The sequence below is a fragment of the Engraulis encrasicolus genome, chromosome 6, assembly GCF_034702125.1.
Source record: "Engraulis encrasicolus isolate BLACKSEA-1 chromosome 6, IST_EnEncr_1.0, whole genome shotgun sequence".
Taxonomy (NCBI): Eukaryota; Metazoa; Chordata; class Actinopteri; order Clupeiformes; family Engraulidae; genus Engraulis; species Engraulis encrasicolus.
In genome coordinates, this window is record NC_085862.1 from 32,703,435 (window position 1) to 32,723,434 (window position 20,000).

Sequence of the window (20,000 nt, forward strand, 5' to 3'; positions counted from 1 at the left end):
GCCTTGAAGCACCCGGAGGCGACGCGTCGTGAGCCGGTGTAGCAGCGGTCCACGGCCCAGAACATCAGATTGCTCTGCTCAGGGTTCAGCTCCAGCAGCAGCATCACCGCCTCACAGCCCAGCTGGTGCACCTGGGGACAGGAGAGAGCGTGTGTGTGTGTGTGTGTGTGTGTGTGTGTGTGTGTGTGTGTGTGTGTGTGGTGTTTAAGTGAATGTGTAAGGAGTCGTATGGAAAGGGTGTTTGTATGGAGCATGAAAGTGTATTTTGGGAAGTAGACAGCAAGACAAGCAAGGTTGGGATCAGTCCTCCATGTCTCTGGTTGTTCCCAGCCTCCCCACAAGGTTACACTGATGGATGAGGCGATGGGGGAGAACAAGAAAGGACCGGAGGCCAACACAACTCACAATAGGTCTCTACTGAACACTCTTAAGTTATTCATAACCTGGGATTAATGACACTTTGATAAAAACACACAGGACAGTGATGCATTACACCAGGCAAGGCAACTCAAGAATAACCTGAAACCCTGACTGCTCATGATTAATGCAACTGCAAAGCTTTTTTTTCTATTGATCTCATTCATAAATAATCGACTTGGAAGACAAGGAGCTGAATGTCGACTGTGTACAAAACTGAACAAAAGCCTTGGCTGAACTTCAACTGTACTGTTTTTCTACACACAGACAACACTGCTGACTAAAACTCTGTTGCCGTTCTCCGCCAACACAAGGAAGAGGAGAGCGAGTCACACACGAACACACACGCTGCTGCTGAGAATCAGCCAGGGACGTATGAAGTAGAAGCAGGGCTCTAAATTAACATTTTTCAACACCTGCTAAAATGGCTAGTAGATGTTAGTCTTACTAGCCAAACACACACGTACTAAAGGTTCAAAGTGGCTAGTAAGTTGGTCTTTACTCCCAGCCAAACTGAATTTTCACCAGCATTCAGCCAGTTGGCTGGTGTTCATTTAGATAATTGAGTAGAAGTAGAAGTACTGTTTCAGATGTAATCACAGCACTAGTAGCATGGCATTACATGTATACAACTCATAAAGTAATACCAAAATACTAGTGTTGCAATTACATCAGAGACGTGCGCTCAGGGTAGGCAGGGTAGGCACTGCCTACCCTAGGATACATTTCTTAAAAATAAAAAACTAACACATGTTTTAAAAACTATTCTTGAGAGTTCTTATGCATAACAAAAACATTAATTTATAAATTAGCTGTTAAAAGTAGGCTACAGTAACCGGAGACCGATCAAAACCCCAAGTTATCGCACGAAGCAAAGCGCTCAGGCTTGGACAGGTTGCCATGGGAACGCGTCGCGCAGCCTTGGCTGGTAGGTGAAGGCTCAGCTTTCGAATGCCAGGCAGAGCCAGGGTAGGCACGCTTTGACTCTGCCTATCTTGCCCTCAGCGCTGTCAATGTAGAAGTTGGCGCATGCGTATTATCTATCACATACAGACTGTCAATGGAGAGCAAAAGCAGAGCTTTTCGCGATGGCGGGAATACTTAAGCCAATCACAGCTGCCAACATGAAAAATTGTTACAATTCAGGAAGCCTTCCTGCTTAAAGTATGATAGCAACAACAGCTAGCAAGGTACGGCTTGTTCAAACTCTAGCCGTACAGAAAACATGGCAGTCTTTGGCGTTTTGCCTTTATTACAAAAAAAAAAAAAATCCGAGAAGTAGCAAGAAAGATGGTTCAGATATGACAGGCAATAGCTGAGCCGTTTGCAATCGCTGCATTGTGGAAATATTCAACATCAGATGGGTAGCAGCTTCAAGTAGTTTGAACACACGGGGACAAAATATCTTCATCATGTCAACCACCCCGGGCTTTTAATGGAACTAACTTGCATGGAAAACATACTCGTGATTCTGCTTTAAGGTAAGATTCATCTAATTATTAAGCTGTGGGTAGCCAAATTTTAACATGAACATGCTCAAGTTTGTCGTGGTGCCTTTTGTTGATGGGTCAGGGATGTTGACATTGAAGATTGGTTGTGCTGTGGACACGAATAGACTGTGTGTGTGTTATTATGGACGCGAGATTGTTTTTTTGAGCGTACAACATGACTTCATTTTCCTAATTTATTATGATGATGACTTTATACGCGATGCGTGAGGTGTGTGGAGCCCGCAAGTTGACGTGCAGCTGTGTTCTTTTGAAGTGCGCGGTCACGGTGTACGAGATCAACGTTGGGCTCGCTCGAGTGACTGGGATGGGTGCTCACCGCACTCAGAAATTGACTTGATTTGAAACACCTTGCACAACCGTTGCTGAAGTGTTTGAGAATACAATCACGCACAAGAATGAGTCTCAGAAGTGTTTTCGTTGGTTTAGGCTACTCGATGTAGGCCTACCAGTATTTACTGTCTGAATGCACCGCTCATGTTTGTTGAGTTCGCAAGCAACCCGCCCCCTTGCCAACTTTCCTTCTTGTCTGTGAGTGTTTGATTGGCAGCACAAAATGCGTCAATGAAGCAGGAGCTGTTACCTAGGTTGGTTTATTGCTAAATGTAAATCGTTTCCCCTCACATGCTATGGTGTGATTCACAGTTGGTGAACTAGACATTTTATCTTCTAAACAAAGTAGGCTACACTGCCACCCTGCATCCTCCATGTGAAACACCCTGGCATTTGCAACAGAATAAACAGAAGAGGAGCAAAGTCAACTGCTAAAGCCAAAAGTTAAAGCTTTCCCCCCAAAATGCTGTGATGTTGTAGCTTTCTAAATTATTGTAAAATGTAGGCCTACAGGTCATTAAATGTGTACAGAGTAGGCTATGGGTCCTTGAGCTACCAATTTGGCAATTTGACAAAAAAAAAAAAAAGTCTAGCTGGCCTTTTCAACAAATTGAAATTATGCATTTTCACTTATTGTTTCAGATGTAAGGTCTACTGACAATGTCCAAATGTCTAATAGTTTAGCCCATTTAAGCTTACTTATTTACCGTAGTTATTAGAGCTGTGGTGGCTAAGCACTGATGGCATTTTATCTTATAGCCTACTTTATATTTACAGTATTTAGAGAAACATAGGCCTACTAATTTGTTGCACATTAAGGACCTTATCAGCATACTAGGTGAATAGGCCTAGTTGCCGATCCAAGCCATACCTTGTGGCATAAGGCATGAAAGGGGGTAACTTACTATTTGTTCAAAGTTTTTAGTCTTTTATAAAAGTTTTTAGCTGATAGTGACTCTCCAGATTTGGTTAAAATGCAGGAAATTGCATCTAAGAAAAAAAAAAAATTCTGGGGGAGGACCCCCAGACCCCACGCTAAAAAATACACAAAAAATATTTATTTTCTATATTTACTGCCTACCCTACCATACCCATCACTGCACGTCACTGAATTACATTCTTCATTCTTACACACACAGATAAGTAAACACACGCACAGACACAGAACACAAATGCTGTGAGGTTACCTTGCGGTCCTGAGAGTCCAGGATGTTGTCGAGCCACTTGTAGAGGTAGCCGTCTGATGACAAGCCCACGTTATCCGCCACTGGCCCACAGCACAACACAGCTGACATGGCCTGTCACACACACACACATTGGCAAAGTTTATATGATATATATATATTTTTTTTTTTAAGAAAAAAACAGGATAAATAATACAGAATAAAAAAGGTTCGTCTAGTGAACATTGGACTTTCATTTAATTCTGAATTGTGAAGTGATTACATGATGTTTTCAAAGCGGAATAAAGTTTCATTCAGAATCAAATTGAGTTAATTCTGAGTGAAATGTCTCATGTAAACAAGGTCATGACACGAAAAAAAAATCATATTTTCAGAACCTGTATTCCTGACATGTACATGTTTCGTACCAGTTTAGACTAGACTAGAGCTGGTCTGCATGTTTATGTGTACCATGAGGGTGCATTATGTGTGTCTTTTGATCTGAATGTTTATCTGTATCTATGATGATGTATACACGTGCATTTGTGTGTGAATGGGCAATGGGTAATTGTTCGTAAACATTTGGAAAAGAGCTGATCTGTACTTTCAATCTTTATGATGGTGTATACACAACTGTGCAGGCATTTGCCCTCGTGTGTCCTTGAGAGCACAGCACTGTTGTCTGAATGTACGTGTGTGTGTGTGTGTGTGTGTGTGTGTGTGTGTGTGTGTGTGTGTGTGTGTGTGTGTGTGTGTGTGTGTGTGTGTGTGTGTGTGTGTGTGTGTACGTGTGTGTGTGTGTACGTGTGTACGTGTGTGTACGTGTGTGTTCATGCAAGCATGCATTGTACCTTCAGTGCACAGTACTGGTGCCTGTTGATCTGCATGTTGCGGTCGCTGTATCGGTCCAGGGGGGTGAACATGATGCTGAAGGGGCCGGCCCAGTGGCTGAACAGCATGAACAGGCTGTGGCGCAGAGACTGCTGTGGGAAGATGCTCCTCCTCTGGTGCACTGAAGGTGGACAGGCAAAACACACACATATTGTCAATTACAGTAAAACACTAAATCCATACGATAAGTTGTGTCTGTAGAGACCTCATAGAAACAGTACTGACATCTCAAAATATAGAATCGTCAACAGTTTAGACAATGACTTGAATGTCAGGTCTCCAGGCTGGGCTACTTCTCAACGACTAGGCCCAAGGATGACTGGAGCATTGATAATATTTTTTACAAGCTTTGAATGGGGTGCCCAAGTCTTGGGCAGCCCTGGATAGGCACTGTAGTGGGTAGTGGCTGCATGTGTCATACGTTTGTGTGTGTGTGTGTGTGTGTGTGTGTGTGTGTGTGTGTGTGTGTGTGTGTGTGTGTGTGTGTGTGTGTGTGTACCTGGTACGTTCTGGATGATGTTGGCCACCAGAGCGCTGAAGTGGCTGCGTATATCCCTCAGTGTGTCGGAGTCCTTGTCGTTCTCGGCCTCCAGCAGCTGCCGCGTCAGGTCCACGTACTCCAGCAGCGCCGCGTTCAGAGAGTGGCTCTCCCCATCCAGACCCCCACTCGCACTACGGATGCACACACAACACACACACAATACTTTGTATACATGCACAATATAAATACGTTTTTTTTTAAAATATATATTTTTAGGGCTTTTGTGTCTTTATTTGTGATAGAACAGTGAGAGGGACAAGAAACGAGTGGGGAGAGAGAGACTGGGAAATGACTGGCCGGAATCGAACCCGGGTCGCCGGCATAGTAACCCAGTGCCCTACCGATAGGCCACGGCAGGGCCCATAAATAAGTGTTTGAGCTGAGCTGCAGTGTGTGTTGACATAAGGCGTGAGTGTGTGTATATGTGTTTCAGGACTCACGTCTGGCTGATGACTCCAGCATCGGCCAGCAGCTCAAAAATCCGGACCAGCTGGACCCTGAGGATGTCACGACGCCGGCGTCGTTTCATGTTCTGCACACACACAAACAAACATACTCATCAGATTCACTGCCAGCATATCTGACTGTCTTATATATGAACGTGAAGCATGAGAATGAGAGCAGGAGGGGATAAGGCTGGGTGTATAGGGCTGACCTCTGGTCTTCTCTCCAGAGCCTCTTTGATGATGGGGTTCAGCTCTTCCAGCAGCTCTCTGGAATAACAAATACAAACACAGACGATGACTTTCTACAACACTTTATACGGTGACATTTCCAACAGTATCTTCCAACTGATGCAACTTGTGTCAGATAAGAGACAGCATGGCAAAAAAAGGTCATGCACACTAAAATGCTGTTGAAACGCCTTTAGTTTTAATTATGGTGCACATTATGTACCTGTTTTTGCTTACTGTGTTTGACAGCCTACGGTGTGTACAGAAAGACAGACTGACAAACAGACAGGCAGACAGACAGACAGACAGACAGACATGTACCTGAAGGCGATGGGGTTGGTCCTGCCAAGCCCCAGAACGAGTGACTCGGTGATGTCCATACTCTCAGAGCGCATCATGGGCACCACATGTTTGAACAGGGAGGAGGGGGACGGAACGCCTATTATCTGTACATACACACACACATGCAGGGAGAGAGAGAGAGAGAGAGAGAGAGAGAGAGAGAGAGAGAGAGAGAGAGAGAGAGAGAGAGAGAGAGAGAGAGAGAGTGTTAATTTAGGGGCAACAAACCATGTGGAAGCCAACACATAAAACCATGACATGCCTGCCTTGCAATACAATTTCGTTTGATGACTGGATTTTATAGCTGTAATTATACTGTCAGTTTAATTGGCCATGGTGAAACTTCAGTGATAATGCCTCTTTGCTTTTGCGCAAATTAGCCAACAAGTTAGGGCACGATGGCACGTCCACCCCAGCGCGGCTTTAGGTTAACATCAAGGCCTACTATTAGAGTTATGAGCTTTCACACCGTCCCATGAAATACCACAGTTGGAAACTTGGAAGATATTGGCATATGGCAGACAAGGGACTTAATACTGTTCAGTAAGTAAGGTCCAAGCAACCCAGATGGTCACAGACTTCTGTTTCAGTAGCTTGTATTTTACATTTATATCACTATTATATTCAACCTGTTGATGTTTGGCGGGGGCGGAACTTTCATGGTTCAAGTTGTTTTAGGGCCTTTGCATGCTATATCTAAAGCTCAGCTGCTGTTCATAAATATTTAACAAGGGCATGTGTGTGAATTGCACATGCATGCATGCACATATTTTCCATGCTGCATCTGTGTGTGAGTGTGCGTGTGCGTGTGCGTGTGTGTGTGTGTGTGTGTGTGTGTGTGTGTGTGTGTGAGTGAGTGAGTGAATTAAGGTTACAATAAATGTTGTTTATATATAAATGTAGTTCTGGAGGAAGTCCGTGAGTGATTGACAGGTGTCATTACTTGCGGCTGCCTTCACGCATATTTAGATCCCTCCTTCCCTCTTTCACCGGTCATGCGCGAAGGCTTTCTGAATTGTCCCACCACCTCCCCATACTCCTCCATTTCACTAAAACACCCAGCTACACTGCCTCTAATACACATAGGGGGGGAAGCAGATCTCATCCCGCATGAGCTCCATTTAAAGCATCCCAGGACCGAGGCCAGCTAACATGCCAAACATGCATACTGTACACCAAGCACTCAAGGAAAAACTCGTGAATTCACCATTATGAACCTTATCATACAGCTCAGCTGCTTTTAGTACACATTTGACATGTATCCACTCCACCTATCTGCCCCTAGTGCATCATGCCCTTGCTTTAGACACCCACTGCCTCATAGCCTGACTGGGACCTTGTGAGTGACATGTGAGTCATAGCTGTAGTTGTGTGTGTGTGTGTGTGTGTGTGTGTGTGTGTTCGTGTGTGTGTGTGTGTGTGTGTGTGTGTGTGTGTGTGTGTGTGTGTGTGTGTGTGTGTGTGTGTGTGTGTGTGTGTGTGTGTGTGTGTGTGTAGGTCATCTTCAAGTGCCGCTAAGAACAGTCACGCCTTTCTCTTTATCTGACCCTACCATATTCCGCTCTCGTTTTTGACCTGCACTGTCTGGCAGCCTGACCTTGACTGTGAGCATGAGTGACCCGAGTGACCAACCTTGGAGTCGTAGCTGTAGCCGCTGTCCGGGGTGGACGCCAGCGTCTCGGGCGGGGAGCAGCGGACTGAGCCGGGGGCGGAGGAGGACGATGAGGACGAGGAGGAGGAGGTGGAGGAGGAGGAGGTGGCCGAGCTGCAGCACAGGATCAGGTAGTTCCTCCACAGGCCCACGTAGGAGTCCGTGCTGCTGCTCAGGCTGTTCACCTTCTTGGCGTTGATGGGGCTGCTGCAGGGGGAGGCGGAGGGGGAGGAAGAGGAAGAGGCAGAGAGGGGTCAGAGGTTAACCGCGGTATTGTTTTGACACACTTTATTGGAAATTAAGCAGCTACTCTACAGTGATTTCATGATTTCAACAGCTCAATACAACAATACCAGAGAGCAAGAAAGGGTAAATGACTAAATGACAGAGGTGGTAAACCTACGTTGCTGTCCAGCAGAAAGGGCACATCTCCATTATTTTTTCAATTATTTTATATTCGTTGTTCACTCATTATAAAATATAAATCAGTACTACTGGTCAGTCTCCATGAGTATATCTGTATGATACATTATTTTATGTTGAAATGATTATTAAATTAGAAAATAGTGATAAAAAAACAATGGAGATACAAGCTTTCTGCCAGACACCATTGATATTCACAAATACAAACCACAAAAACTACATTATGAAGTCTGATGAGGCTATTCAAAAGTGTATAGCAGTGTAGAGTACAATCAGCACGTGGCGTGGAGCCTCAGGCTGTGCCGCAAGTGATGCCACGTACTTGATGTCGACCTGCGGCGAGAGCAGCTGCAGCCGCGTGGAGGCGAAGAGCCAGGCGTAGCCCAGGGCGGTGGGGCAGTGCTTGGGTAGGTTCTCCTGCCGCAGGTAGCTGGACAGGCTGATGACCCAGGGGTCCTGGCCCTGCGTCACGTGTGCAAACACCCAGATGTGCGAGGGGCTGACCACGTCGAACTGGTGGCTGATGGGCGAGGAGCTCCACTCGGCCAACGTCTGCAGGTCGATGCCACTGGGGCAGTACAGCAGGTTGGTCTGTGGGGAGAGGAGCAGGAGGAGAGGAGAGGAGGTGAGGAGAGGAGCAGGAGAGGAGCAGGAGGAGAGGAGAGGAGAGGAGGAGAGGAGCAGGGAGGTGAGGAGAGGAGAGGAGCAGGAGGAGAGAAGGAGAGGAGAGGAGCAGGGAGGTGAGGAGAGGAGCAGGAGGAGAGGAGAGGAGGAGAGGAGAGCAGAGCAGAGGAGTGGGGAGGAGAGGAGAGGAGAGGAGAGGCGAGGTGGTGAATGGAAAGGAGAGGCGAGGTGGTGAATGGAAAGGAGAGGAGAGGAGAGAAGACAGAGAGAAAGAGGGCAAAGGTCAGATGACAGGACTAAAATGTTAAGAGTTTCATCTTTGCAGATGCTTGTAAATGTGTGATCAAATGAGCATTTTCTTCATGAACAAGAGGTGTGTGTTAGTTGGAGTGCGTGTCTGTGTCTGTCTGTGTGTGTGTGTGTGTCACCTGATCAGCTCCTGTGAGGTGGATGAAGCTCTCCAGCACTGAGGCACTCAGCCGGTCCATCACGTCTATGGCCAACTCCTCATCGCCCTGCAAAACACAGTAAGCAGCAGGGTGATGAGGCATTGATTACCTTGCCCATGCATATGGCCACATCAAATTTAACATGCATACATAATCCTTGCATCTTTCCACTGTAAGGGCGGTGTTAACTTAATGATACACAGGGCAACATTTTCTACAACTTTGCCAGGCAACATTATGATTAGCTCCTAATTTTCTGATGGAATAGTTGATCTGTCTGCTGCTGATCCAAGTTCACTTGATAAAAGTGTGAAACCGTGTTAAACAGTGTAGCGGTGAACAGTCCAAACAACATATAGTATTGTTAGCCAGACATATTGCTTAAACGGCACAATGTAGGATTAAAAGTTTAATTAATCACTGTCCTCCCGAGTCAGCGGATACTTATTTGAGTCAATAGTAGGTGAACGATGACTCGCGACCACTTTCATGCTCTGTCCACTGAGAACCCCATATGCAACTTTTGACAGAGCAACCCGCCTCAAACACTTCTCATTAGAAAAACCGACAGATACATATTCACATTTGTATCAACTGCTGGCATTCTGTGATAAAAAGTATTCTCACAGCGAGCTTAGTTAAAACAGCATTTTTTCATGACAGTGTAGATTTTGAGACAGGCATGCCACGAGTACTGTGCAAACTACATAATCCTAAATTGAGCCTCTTTAAATAGTTACCCTGTGTAACATCCCCTTTACAGCTAGTACAGTAAGTAAGTAGGGTGGGCGGGGCGGATAGTTGGTTACCTTGGCGATGCCGAGGGCGGTGTGCAGGGCGCGGACCTCCTTGAGCATGTTGACGGCCAAGCGGCGCGTGGCGGGTCGGCAGCTGCACAGCACCACCAGGGCCAGACCCTCCACCACGTGCAGCACACCCAGCGTAGGGGCCCGCTCCAGGGCCAGGCTGGGGCTCGACGTGGGGCCCTGCATGGAGAACTGCAAAGGAGGAAGATTGAGACACATGAGAGGTGAACAGAGTACATGACCCTGAGAGAACTATACGACCAATCATTGATTTTAGAAGATCTTCAAAGTTTTTCTTAATTACTGCATATCCTTGTATCAAACATGCAACTTTTCCCATTCAACACACTTTTGCTCGCACGCACATCCGCGCACACACAGAAACACAAACACACACAGACACAAAAAAACAATCACGCGCCTGAACACAAGGTACAAGTTAACTGGCGGTGTGTTTACAAGGCGTACAACTTACGCTGTTGCCGGCCGTGCTGCTGGTGGTGCGGCTGCTGTGGTTGCCGGGGGTGACTGCCTGCCTCCACTGGATGATGAGCTGCAGCAGCATCTTGACGGCGTTGTCCAGCAGCATGGGGTGCACGTCCGTCACCTCGCGCACCACAAAGTAGACCAGGCCCGACAGCACGTCCTCGCGCCACTCGGGGAAGTCCACCATCAGCGCCTGCAGCGTGGTGAAGGCCAGCCCGCGCAGCTCCTCATCCATGTGGATCGTCAGCCTGGGGAGAGAGGGGGGCAAGCGGGGATGCTTTAGGTGCTGGGTACACAACTGAGGATATTTTGAAATGCTGATCACTTTTAATTAAAAAAAATTGTGACCACTGCGTTTTAACCCTCTAATTGGTATATTTTTAGAAGTCTTGTTATGCACATAAAACGGAAAAAAAAAACAATCAAACTAACAAAAAAAGGGTAGGGAGTGGAGATGGAATATTACTAAGGCTGTAACGATATTGCATCGAACCGAGGGATCGCGGTACACAGACCCACGAACCCCTATCGCGAACCTTCCTCGCAGAATCGCGATGCGCCCTTTTAAAGTTGTTACCCCTCAGTCTAGAAAACAGCAGGATACAGGCAAATGCTTGCATATGCGCTTAATTCTTGCATATGCGCTCAAAGACAATTAGCAATGGGGCGCACATGAGCGAGTTAACACTTCCATTCTCTCCTCTCATGTAAAATGTTCCGTCCAACCAGCACGTGCATTGGTTGTTATTCATTGCCTCAGCAACCTCCGCGAGACAAAAAAAACTTGGGCAAACGTCGGAAGGTAAAGCACATAAATGAACAGCAGACCAAGAAGGCTTTATCAAACGTGTGAAGATTTTTCTGATTCCTGCATGCGCCGATGTATGTTGAGTGGAGATAGACGTTAAGCGGAGAGAGAGAGAGAGAGAGAGAAAGAGAGCGAGAGAGCGAGATGCTCCGTCTGACCAAATTTTAAATCGCTAGAGCTCTATTAGGGAGTGTCTGAAGTCGGGCGAACGTTTAGGTCGATGTGGATATTAGGCAGCATTATTTTCTTCCCGCATTGACCGCCTGCCTAGCGAAAACATGCTCCATTTCAGCCTCTGCATCTATTCCCGCTCTTGACAAAATGTCAAATCACAAAACCAAACAAAGGACAACGTGCGTGTTGCATACTGAGAACATAACTGTGAAGTTCATTTTGAGTTTTGTTTGTATAAGCGTGTGCGCGCTGCTGCACGATCAAAATGTTACAAAAATATTAAATATCAAAATTAAGTGTTGCATTTCTGTAAGTAACTTAATACAATATGTTTCCTGACGAAATATGACCAGTGTTGTTTTCAGTTAATGTTATTTTCAGTTTCAGTTGATATTAATTGGATAATGTTTGATAAAGTGAGACAGTTGTAATAGGCTACCTATACTGGAACCCTGACCCTTCTCTCTCCATCTCTGTCTCTCACACATGGTCAGCATCTCAGCATGATATGATCTAAGCCTATTAGTAATAAGCCTATTTTTCCTTGTTGAATATTAATTTCTCTGTGTTGTGCTTTGATGTCAACACCTGGGGAACAGGTTGCAGTGGTATATCTGCAATATCATTTAGTAGACCTACAAAATTAATGTAGGCAGGTAAATGCAAAAATATAGCCTATAATTTATTTTCTTCTAATTTTTTTCCCTAAAAAATAAAATAAAATCGTGGGGCGTATCGAACCGTGGGTCATATATCGTGATACAAACCGAATCGTGGGTTGGGTGTATCGTTACAGCCTTAAATATTACGAGAATTATTTATTTCCAAATAAGCAATATAGGGGAAGAAAATATGAACACTGTGTATGTGGTGTGTGGTGTGTGGTGTGTGTGTGTGTGTGTGTGTGTGTGTGTGTGTGTGTGTGTGTGTGTGTGTGTGTGTGTGTGTGTGTGTGTGTGTGTGTGTGTGTGTGTGTGGAAGGGCAGGCAGATCTTACTTGGCCAGCAGCTCGATGAGGTCCTGCCTGCTCATGCCGTCGGGGATGAGGCGAGGGATGGCCGCTACGCACGTGCGGAACAGATCGATCTTCGGCTTCCTCTCCCCCCTATACACAATCACAGGGTTGACACAGAGTCACAAAAAGAGACAACACACACGGAAGCACGCACACACAAACATGCTCATTCCACACAGAGATGCAGCCCATGCACTGCAGAGATGAAGGAGATTTCTATTTTATACAAAGCCATATTGAATATTTAGTGTGATATAGTCTATTAAGGAAAAGAATGTCTCTATGATAAACATGTAATGATGAGTGGGAGGACTCCTAAAAAGACAACAAATTGGCACACACTCCACCAGTCTCTCCAAATGTGCACCACAATGTCCCACACAGCACTCCCGAAAACACTCTCTCCATCCTTTTACAACACTCCTCAACAAACACACACAGATGCTGAAACAGACACACACACACACACACACACACACACACACACACACACACACACACACACACACACACACACACACGCACACACACACACACACACACACACACACACACACGCATATTGACAGTCCCACACACACACACGTACGTGATCATGTCCTCGGGCTCCTTGTTGGACATCTGGACGTTGGTCATGCTCATGGAGCGGCCCACTTCCTTGTCCAGGTGCCGCAGGATGTTGTCCAGGGCCTTACGCACCTGAGGGTAGTACTGCGACATGCCTGCACACACACACGCACGCACGCACACACACACACACACACACACACACACACACACACACACACACACACACACACACACACACACACACACACACACACGTCAGTGAGTGACACACAGTGCATATTTTAACACCTTTATTTGGATCTTGACAAAATCATTACAGATTCAAATACTGTTAAAAGGATGCTTCTTTCGCCACATCATCACAGACACATGCGCACACACACAGCCATAACCAAACACTCATACATGCGAACAGGGAGGGTGATCAAATGGCCACACAGAGGGACATGCTATGCAGTGCGCTCCGATGAGGTTGGCCTCCTCACGCACACACGCACACGCATGCGTACACACGCACGCACACACAAACGCGCGCACGCACGGACACATTTTCCCCTCCGTGAGAAAGAACAGATAAAAAAGTTGCAAGAGGGGTGGGCGGGAGAGGTCCACTGATGTACGCACCGATGACCTTTGCCTCCTCGTCGGTGAGTGTGGTGTTGAGGAAGATCTTCTTGACGCGCAGCGTGTTGCCCGAGGGCATGATGACGCCCGTGGTGGGCATAGGAGGCTCGCCATCCTTCTGCTGCAGGCTGTCGGCGATCACCAGGAACGCACGCAGGCCGATGTTCATCCGCTACAGAGAGCAGAGAAGGTGAGAAATTCAAAAACTATACAGCTTCCTCTGTGTGTGTGTGTGTGTGTGTGTGTGTGTGTGTGTGTGTGTGTGTGTGTGTGTGTGTGTGTGTGTGTGTGTGTGTGTGTGTGTGTGTGTGTGTGTGGCTCTGTACCTCTGGGTTGATGGTGAACGTCTTGTGGGATTTGCCCACACACAGGAGGTCATAGATGATCTCTTTCATGGCAAAGTCCAGTCTTTCCTGCAGAGGCACAAAAAGAAGCAGCATGCTATAAAGTCACAGCCTTAAAACACTTTGGAACATTTACCGGTAATTGAGTTCGGGAAATCTGAACCATCTGGCCCTTGAACTCATGGACAGTGCCTCTCTTCTAAAGAACATTTTCCGCCATTCAATGGACTAGGATATAATGAAGTTTACTTTAAATGGAGTGGCAGTATTCTTTTTAATGTTTTTATTTACGTTTTCTGCTTTTTTTCTGCATCTTGTTTGCTTTATATGGTTGATGCTCTGTCCTTGAGGTGTTTTCTTTTTTTCTTTTTTAAACACACAACAACCACAGTCCAAATGCAGTAATACATTGTAGCACTATCAGTTTGTGGTGAATCGTTGCGATTCATATATTTATAAATGTGAACCAGATAAGGCGGACACCTATAAATAATTGAAAATGGGAGTCATTTGAGCTAAAAGCGGTGGAACAACTGTGTGTGTGTGGGTGTGTGTGATACCCGATCACTGATCTAAATGATCTTGAGAAGGATACTGCGACGTGTGTGTGTGTGTGTGTGTGTGTGTGTGTGTGTGTGTGTGTGTGTGTGTGTGTGTGTGTGTGTGTGTGTGTGTGTGTGTGTGTGTGTGGCCAAGGTCAAGTAGTAGATCCACACTCGGATGTCACAACCAGACATACACACAGATACTGAGAGGGCTTTGTAAAGGTGTCTGGTGGGTTTCTGTACAAGTCTGTGTGTGTGTCTGTGTGTGTGTGTGTGTGTGTGTGTGTGTGTGTGTGTGTGTGTGTGTGTGTTTGGGGTGTGAGTGTGTTTGTTAAACTAGACCAAATATGTCTACATAACCTGAAAAATGACCGTGTGTGTGTCTGTGTGTGTCTGTGTGTGTCTGTGTGTGTCTGTGTGTGTCTGTGTGTGTCTGTGTGAGTCTGTGTGTGTGTGTGTGTGTGTGTGTGTGTGTGTGTGTGTGTGTGTGTGTGTGTGTGTGTGTGTGTGTGTGTGTGTTTGGGGTGTGAGTGTGTTTGTTAAACTAGACCAAATATGTCTACATAACCTGAAAAATGACCGTGTGTGTGTCTGTGTGTGTCTGTGTGTGTCTGTGTGTGTCTGTGTGTGTCTGTGTGTGTCTGTGTGTGTCTGTCTGTGTCTGTCTGTGTCTGTCTGTGTCTGTCTGTGTCTGTCTGTGTCTGTCTGTGTCTGTCTGTGTCTGTCTGTGTCTGTCTGTCTGTGTCTGTGTGTGTCTGTGTGTGTGTGTCTGTGTGTCTGTGTGTGTGTGTGTGTCTGTGTGTGTGTGTGCGTGCGTGCGTGCGTGCGTGCGTTACCTGCGCAATGAACTGGATGATCTTGACGAAGATATTGAGGGGGGTGTCCCGTGGCACCACACTACGGGAGCCTTTGGGGAAAAGTGCTGAGACTATACTGAGGAGGCGACTGGAAGAAGGGCAGAGGAAGGAGAGGAAGAAGAGGAGGAGGAGAAACAAGAGGACAAGGAGAGACATTACCTCAGACAATTTAAAATGGGCAACTTCAGACTAATGCTTAGGGAATTGCTCCTCCTTGGGCACTACTGTAGTTCTGAATACTACCCATATATCTGTACCAAATGCCCTTAACAATTGGAAGAAGCCAAGGTGTGTCACTACATCTTTATCTGTGGCTGAGGAGCCCTTGATCAAGGTGCCTAACCCCAAACTGCTGCAGGAACGAAAACCGAAACCTGACTGTGAGTAGCTTTGGATAGAACCGACAGCTATGCGTAATGTAAAGCAAAAATGTTTCAGGGATATTGTTGTGTGTGTATATGCAAATTCATTGTTTATACATATAGTATGTGCTATTGTGATTGAGCTGTGTGTGTGTGTGTGTGTCCTCTTACCTCTGTGTGGTGGTGTTGCTCTCACACTTGATCCTGATGATGTAGACCCACAGCAGCCTGTAGAGAGACTCCAGCGCCACGCGGGACATTTTGGGGTCTTTGTTCTACGGGGGAGACACGCACATAGCCAGCAAACACACACAAATACAATGAGCACACGTGGGCAAGAACACACACACACACACGCACACGGACACACACACACGGACACACACACGCACACACACACACGCACGCACGGACACACGCACGCACGGAAACACACACGTACGGAAACACACACGCACGGAAACACACACGCACGGAAACACACACGCACGGAAACACACACGCACAGCCAAAGGTAAACCAATAAAAAACAAACCACTCTAATCCCAAACAACGACTTGATTACTGTCGAACCTGAACCACAAAACCTGATCTGACACTGAGCACCGCTCTTCCTCATAAACAGAATGAGTCACAACAACATTTGATTTGTGAATGGCTGCTAAAATAACAGCACCTCTGACGCATAAATCAGTGTTAAATGGCTTATTATGACCGCGTATCCCGACTATAAATAAAGTCCTCTTTGCTGGGGACGTTCTTCAGGGCCTTCAATTGAGGTCGAGGATCGATGGAGGCCGGGGCTAACTAAGCAGGATATGACTCATGAAGCCACCTTAATGACTCAATCGGAATTAATAGCATTGATCCCAACAACTGGAGGGGGCTCATCCTTCATCTGTAAACTAGAACACTTATACACACGCATGCACAGACGTGCGTACACACACACACACACACACACACACACACACACACACACACACACACACACACACACACACACACACACACACACACACACACACACACACACACACACACACACACACAACCTTGGTAATGGCCCTGATTAACAACTACAAGTTGAATTGACGCCAAGTCAGCAATATTTTCTCTCTTCAAATCCCACACAGATGCACGCACGCACGTGTAATCCCCCTTCATTCACAGAAACACTAACTGCACCAAACCCATACAGCACAGTGCGTCAGCCAGGTTGCCGCTTTTCTTCAAGACCCCACTAGGGGGCGCCATTGGTGAGCGTTTGACTGCAGCAGGAAGACAAGACTGTACTTGCAAGCTTGCATAAAAACCAGCCCAAGCGTCATAATACCCAGAGTCAAAAACAGCAGTAGCGACACACACACACACACACACACACACACACACACACACACACACACACACAAAACAACGTACAATCCAAACCAAAAATAGACCAGATTTTACGTGCTTGTTAGACTTCCTTTTTTTTTCTTGGGATGGTGTACATTTGCTGAGTGCTGCTCATGTGTTTGTTTTTACCAACACTTTTTTGGTCTTCTAAAGAGCAAGATCTACGTCAGCGCGAAAGAAAAGACCAACGCTGCATTTTACGGTAAGTCACCGCAGAGACAAAACCCTACCTGACGCAAGTTTCCAAGAAACCCAAGACCTCAGGTCTGGAGCACAGCAATGTGCTACCACTGCCAGCTTGGCAAACTACATCTCCCAGCATGCCTTGGTGCAGGAGCAAAGAGGCAAACTGAGAGGCGCTGGTGGGAGTTGGAGTCTAACTTTGTAAAGTGCGTATGTATGAACTGCACAAAAGACTGTGTGCACCTTGTGCTGCAAATAAGGTGATGGTTCAGGTGGTAGAGGAGCCTGTTCAGAAACCAGAAGGTTCCAGGTTCGAGCCCCTCTCTGCCTGACTCCATCGATGTGTCCTTGAGCAAGATACTTCACCCCAAATTGCACCTGGTCGCAGGGTGGTACCTTGAGTGGCAGCCACTGCCACCAGTGTGTGAATTTGAGTGTGAATGGGTGAATATGAGGCATACAATGTAAATCGCTTTGAGTGCTCGAAGGAGTGGAACGGTGCTAATAGTCTAGCTAGCAGTCCGTTTACCATTTAAGAGGTGGGGTTGGAGGGTGGTGGGTTTTATATCCAGGTGGCTTGTGCAGAGCCAGAGGGTCACCTGACCCCTCAAAGAGCATGATGGGTAAAGTAACTCACCTGCAGTGTCTCAATCTGCTTCCTGATGCTGTTGTTAGAGGGCATCTGGAGCGAGTGAACAAGCCAGTCAGAGAGTGAGGTGGATGGATGGATGGATGGATGGAGAGGGTGAAAAGAAGAAGAAGAAAACAAAAAGACAGAGTGATGGGAGGAGGGATGGAGACATGCAGGTTAGAAGAAAGGGGGGTGGAGGATGGAGGAAAAAAAGAGAACAGAACAGAAGATGCAGCAGAAACAAACAAACAGAACAAACCTACAAAACCAAAACACTAGACATGCAACATGGCTGTGAGAGAAGCCGCTTGTCTTGGTGATGAGTGCCACAGAGGCCTACTACTGCCATGCTATGCTGACAGTGGAGCGGATGGTGGTGCAGTGCAGCCACTGTGGGATTCGTAACAGTGGCCCAGTGGCTGGCTGACTCGCAGGTCAATCAAGAGAGCGCTGGTGGAATGAGTGAACAGTGTGCTCTAATTGGCTCAGTCAGGAAGAAGGGGCGGGATTAGCAGGGAGGGTTCAATGACATGTCAGACCTCATTCACAAACCAGCTAAACACCTTGTGTGGATGGATGCATGAATGGTCATATTATTCACATAAAACTTTGAAATTAGAGAATTAGATTTTACTTATTTACTAGATCGTGTGTGCTCTCTGCCATACATATCAATGAACTGAGTAAATAGAATAGAATGTATAGAATAAATAAACTGAATGCAGAAACCCAGTATTGAATCTGAGTCAATTTGGCTGTTAACACAATATTATTAAATGCATCAAAATTAAATATGGGCATCATTCATTAGTAATAACTTTGTTTTTTAAATGATAGATATTATATAACTAAAATAGATAATGCCACACATTATTACTTTTTTGTGGGGAGGAGGGTGGATGAGGTCTGCCAATGGGGGGGGGTGGGAGGGGGGTGCAGGGCTAGTGTTTATGAAGGGTTAATGATTAGAAGACATGGAGGAAGGGAGGCTGTCTGAGCCTAGAAGCAGACAGGAAGAAAATGCACAATGAAGACACAGACAGACAGGTGGTAGGACACGGGAAGGACATACAGTAATGGATGATCATGAAATCAGGAGAAGGGCGAGACAACCATCTCGTGGGAGAGGATGAGGAAAAGGAAAATAACTGCAATTCCCATAAACCACTGGGGGAGGAGGGGGATTGTATGATTGTATGCATCTGCCACCACACTGATCACAGAGAGAGAATAGGAGAAGTGGAGAGAATAGGATGCCATCACTGCAGACAAGGAAAATGGGGCATGTTTGGTTAAGGCTGCAGGTGAGGCCGGGGGGCTAGGAGTCCTGCTAGACTCGTGGGTTGGGTGCGAGCACAGGGTAGAGGGCACAGTACCACAGGAGAGACTCAGATGAATCAATGGACAGCACTGAGGTGAAGGCCTCAGTTGGATGTGTTCAATCAATCAATCAATCAATCAATCAATCATCAAGAAACTGGGAAGAGATACTAGTAGTAATGACCCATATGAAGATCAGAGCTCTAGGTTCACTAGAGAATCACTGCCAGACACAAATCACACAGAGAGGCCCACACACATACAGAGAACCTACTCCTACTAATCACCACGGTTAGGAGCCAGTCAAGTCAATAGTCAGTAGATCACCACGAAGATGAATCAAAAACAATTACAGAGGATCACAGAGCGGTGGAGATACGGGGTCACACAGCATTCGTCTCATTTGCAAGGCATGTCTCTCATTCAGGAAAGTCTTGTAATCTTTCAGGCAACACACATACACACACATACACATTCACCTTCACACACAGTTGAATTAATGCTTTGTGATTGGGTAAGGAAAAAAAACAAAACACTGCTGATTGGTCGGGTTAAGTTTGGTGGTTTGATTTGATTGGGTAGCGTGTGGGTACGAGAAGAAGGGGTTGGAGGAGGAAGGAGGGAGGATCAAGGTGCCTTTGGAGAGGACGGTAGGCACTAGGTAGGCACCATACAGTACACCACACTGCAGCAGCTACTCCCATAATTCATAGCTATGCCATTTGGCTAACCAAACATTGGACAGGCAAAGCAGACAGCTATTTCTAAAGGAGTAAACAACAGCAAACAACAACTGCTTCACTTAGTATATGTTGCTTTCGTAATGCACTGTTTAAACACACAATGAATTAACAAACAAAC

At 46.2% G+C, this 20,000-nt stretch overlaps 1 protein-coding gene across 1 annotated transcript in view; it reads right to left on the bottom strand.

Annotated features, from left to right (window-relative positions):
• Positions 1–20,000, bottom strand: part of fryl (furry homolog, like) — a 125,112-nt gene that overhangs the window by 68,568 nt on the left and 36,544 nt on the right. The window contains 18 exon segments of the mRNA XM_063201325.1: positions 1–131; positions 3,446–3,556; positions 4,273–4,433; positions 4,812–4,984; positions 5,294–5,385; positions 5,509–5,566; positions 5,849–5,973; positions 7,502–7,727; positions 8,266–8,534; positions 8,996–9,082; positions 9,826–10,014; positions 10,298–10,556; positions 12,288–12,395; positions 12,895–13,027; positions 13,500–13,671; positions 13,826–13,912; positions 15,225–15,333; positions 15,779–15,882. The exon segment at positions 1–131 is cut by the window's left edge and continues 24 nt beyond it. Of these exon segments, the coding sequence (XP_063057395.1) occupies positions 1–131; positions 3,446–3,556; positions 4,273–4,433; positions 4,812–4,984; positions 5,294–5,385; positions 5,509–5,566; positions 5,849–5,973; positions 7,502–7,727; positions 8,266–8,534; positions 8,996–9,082; positions 9,826–10,014; positions 10,298–10,556; positions 12,288–12,395; positions 12,895–13,027; positions 13,500–13,671; positions 13,826–13,912; positions 15,225–15,333; positions 15,779–15,882 (2,594 nt within the window).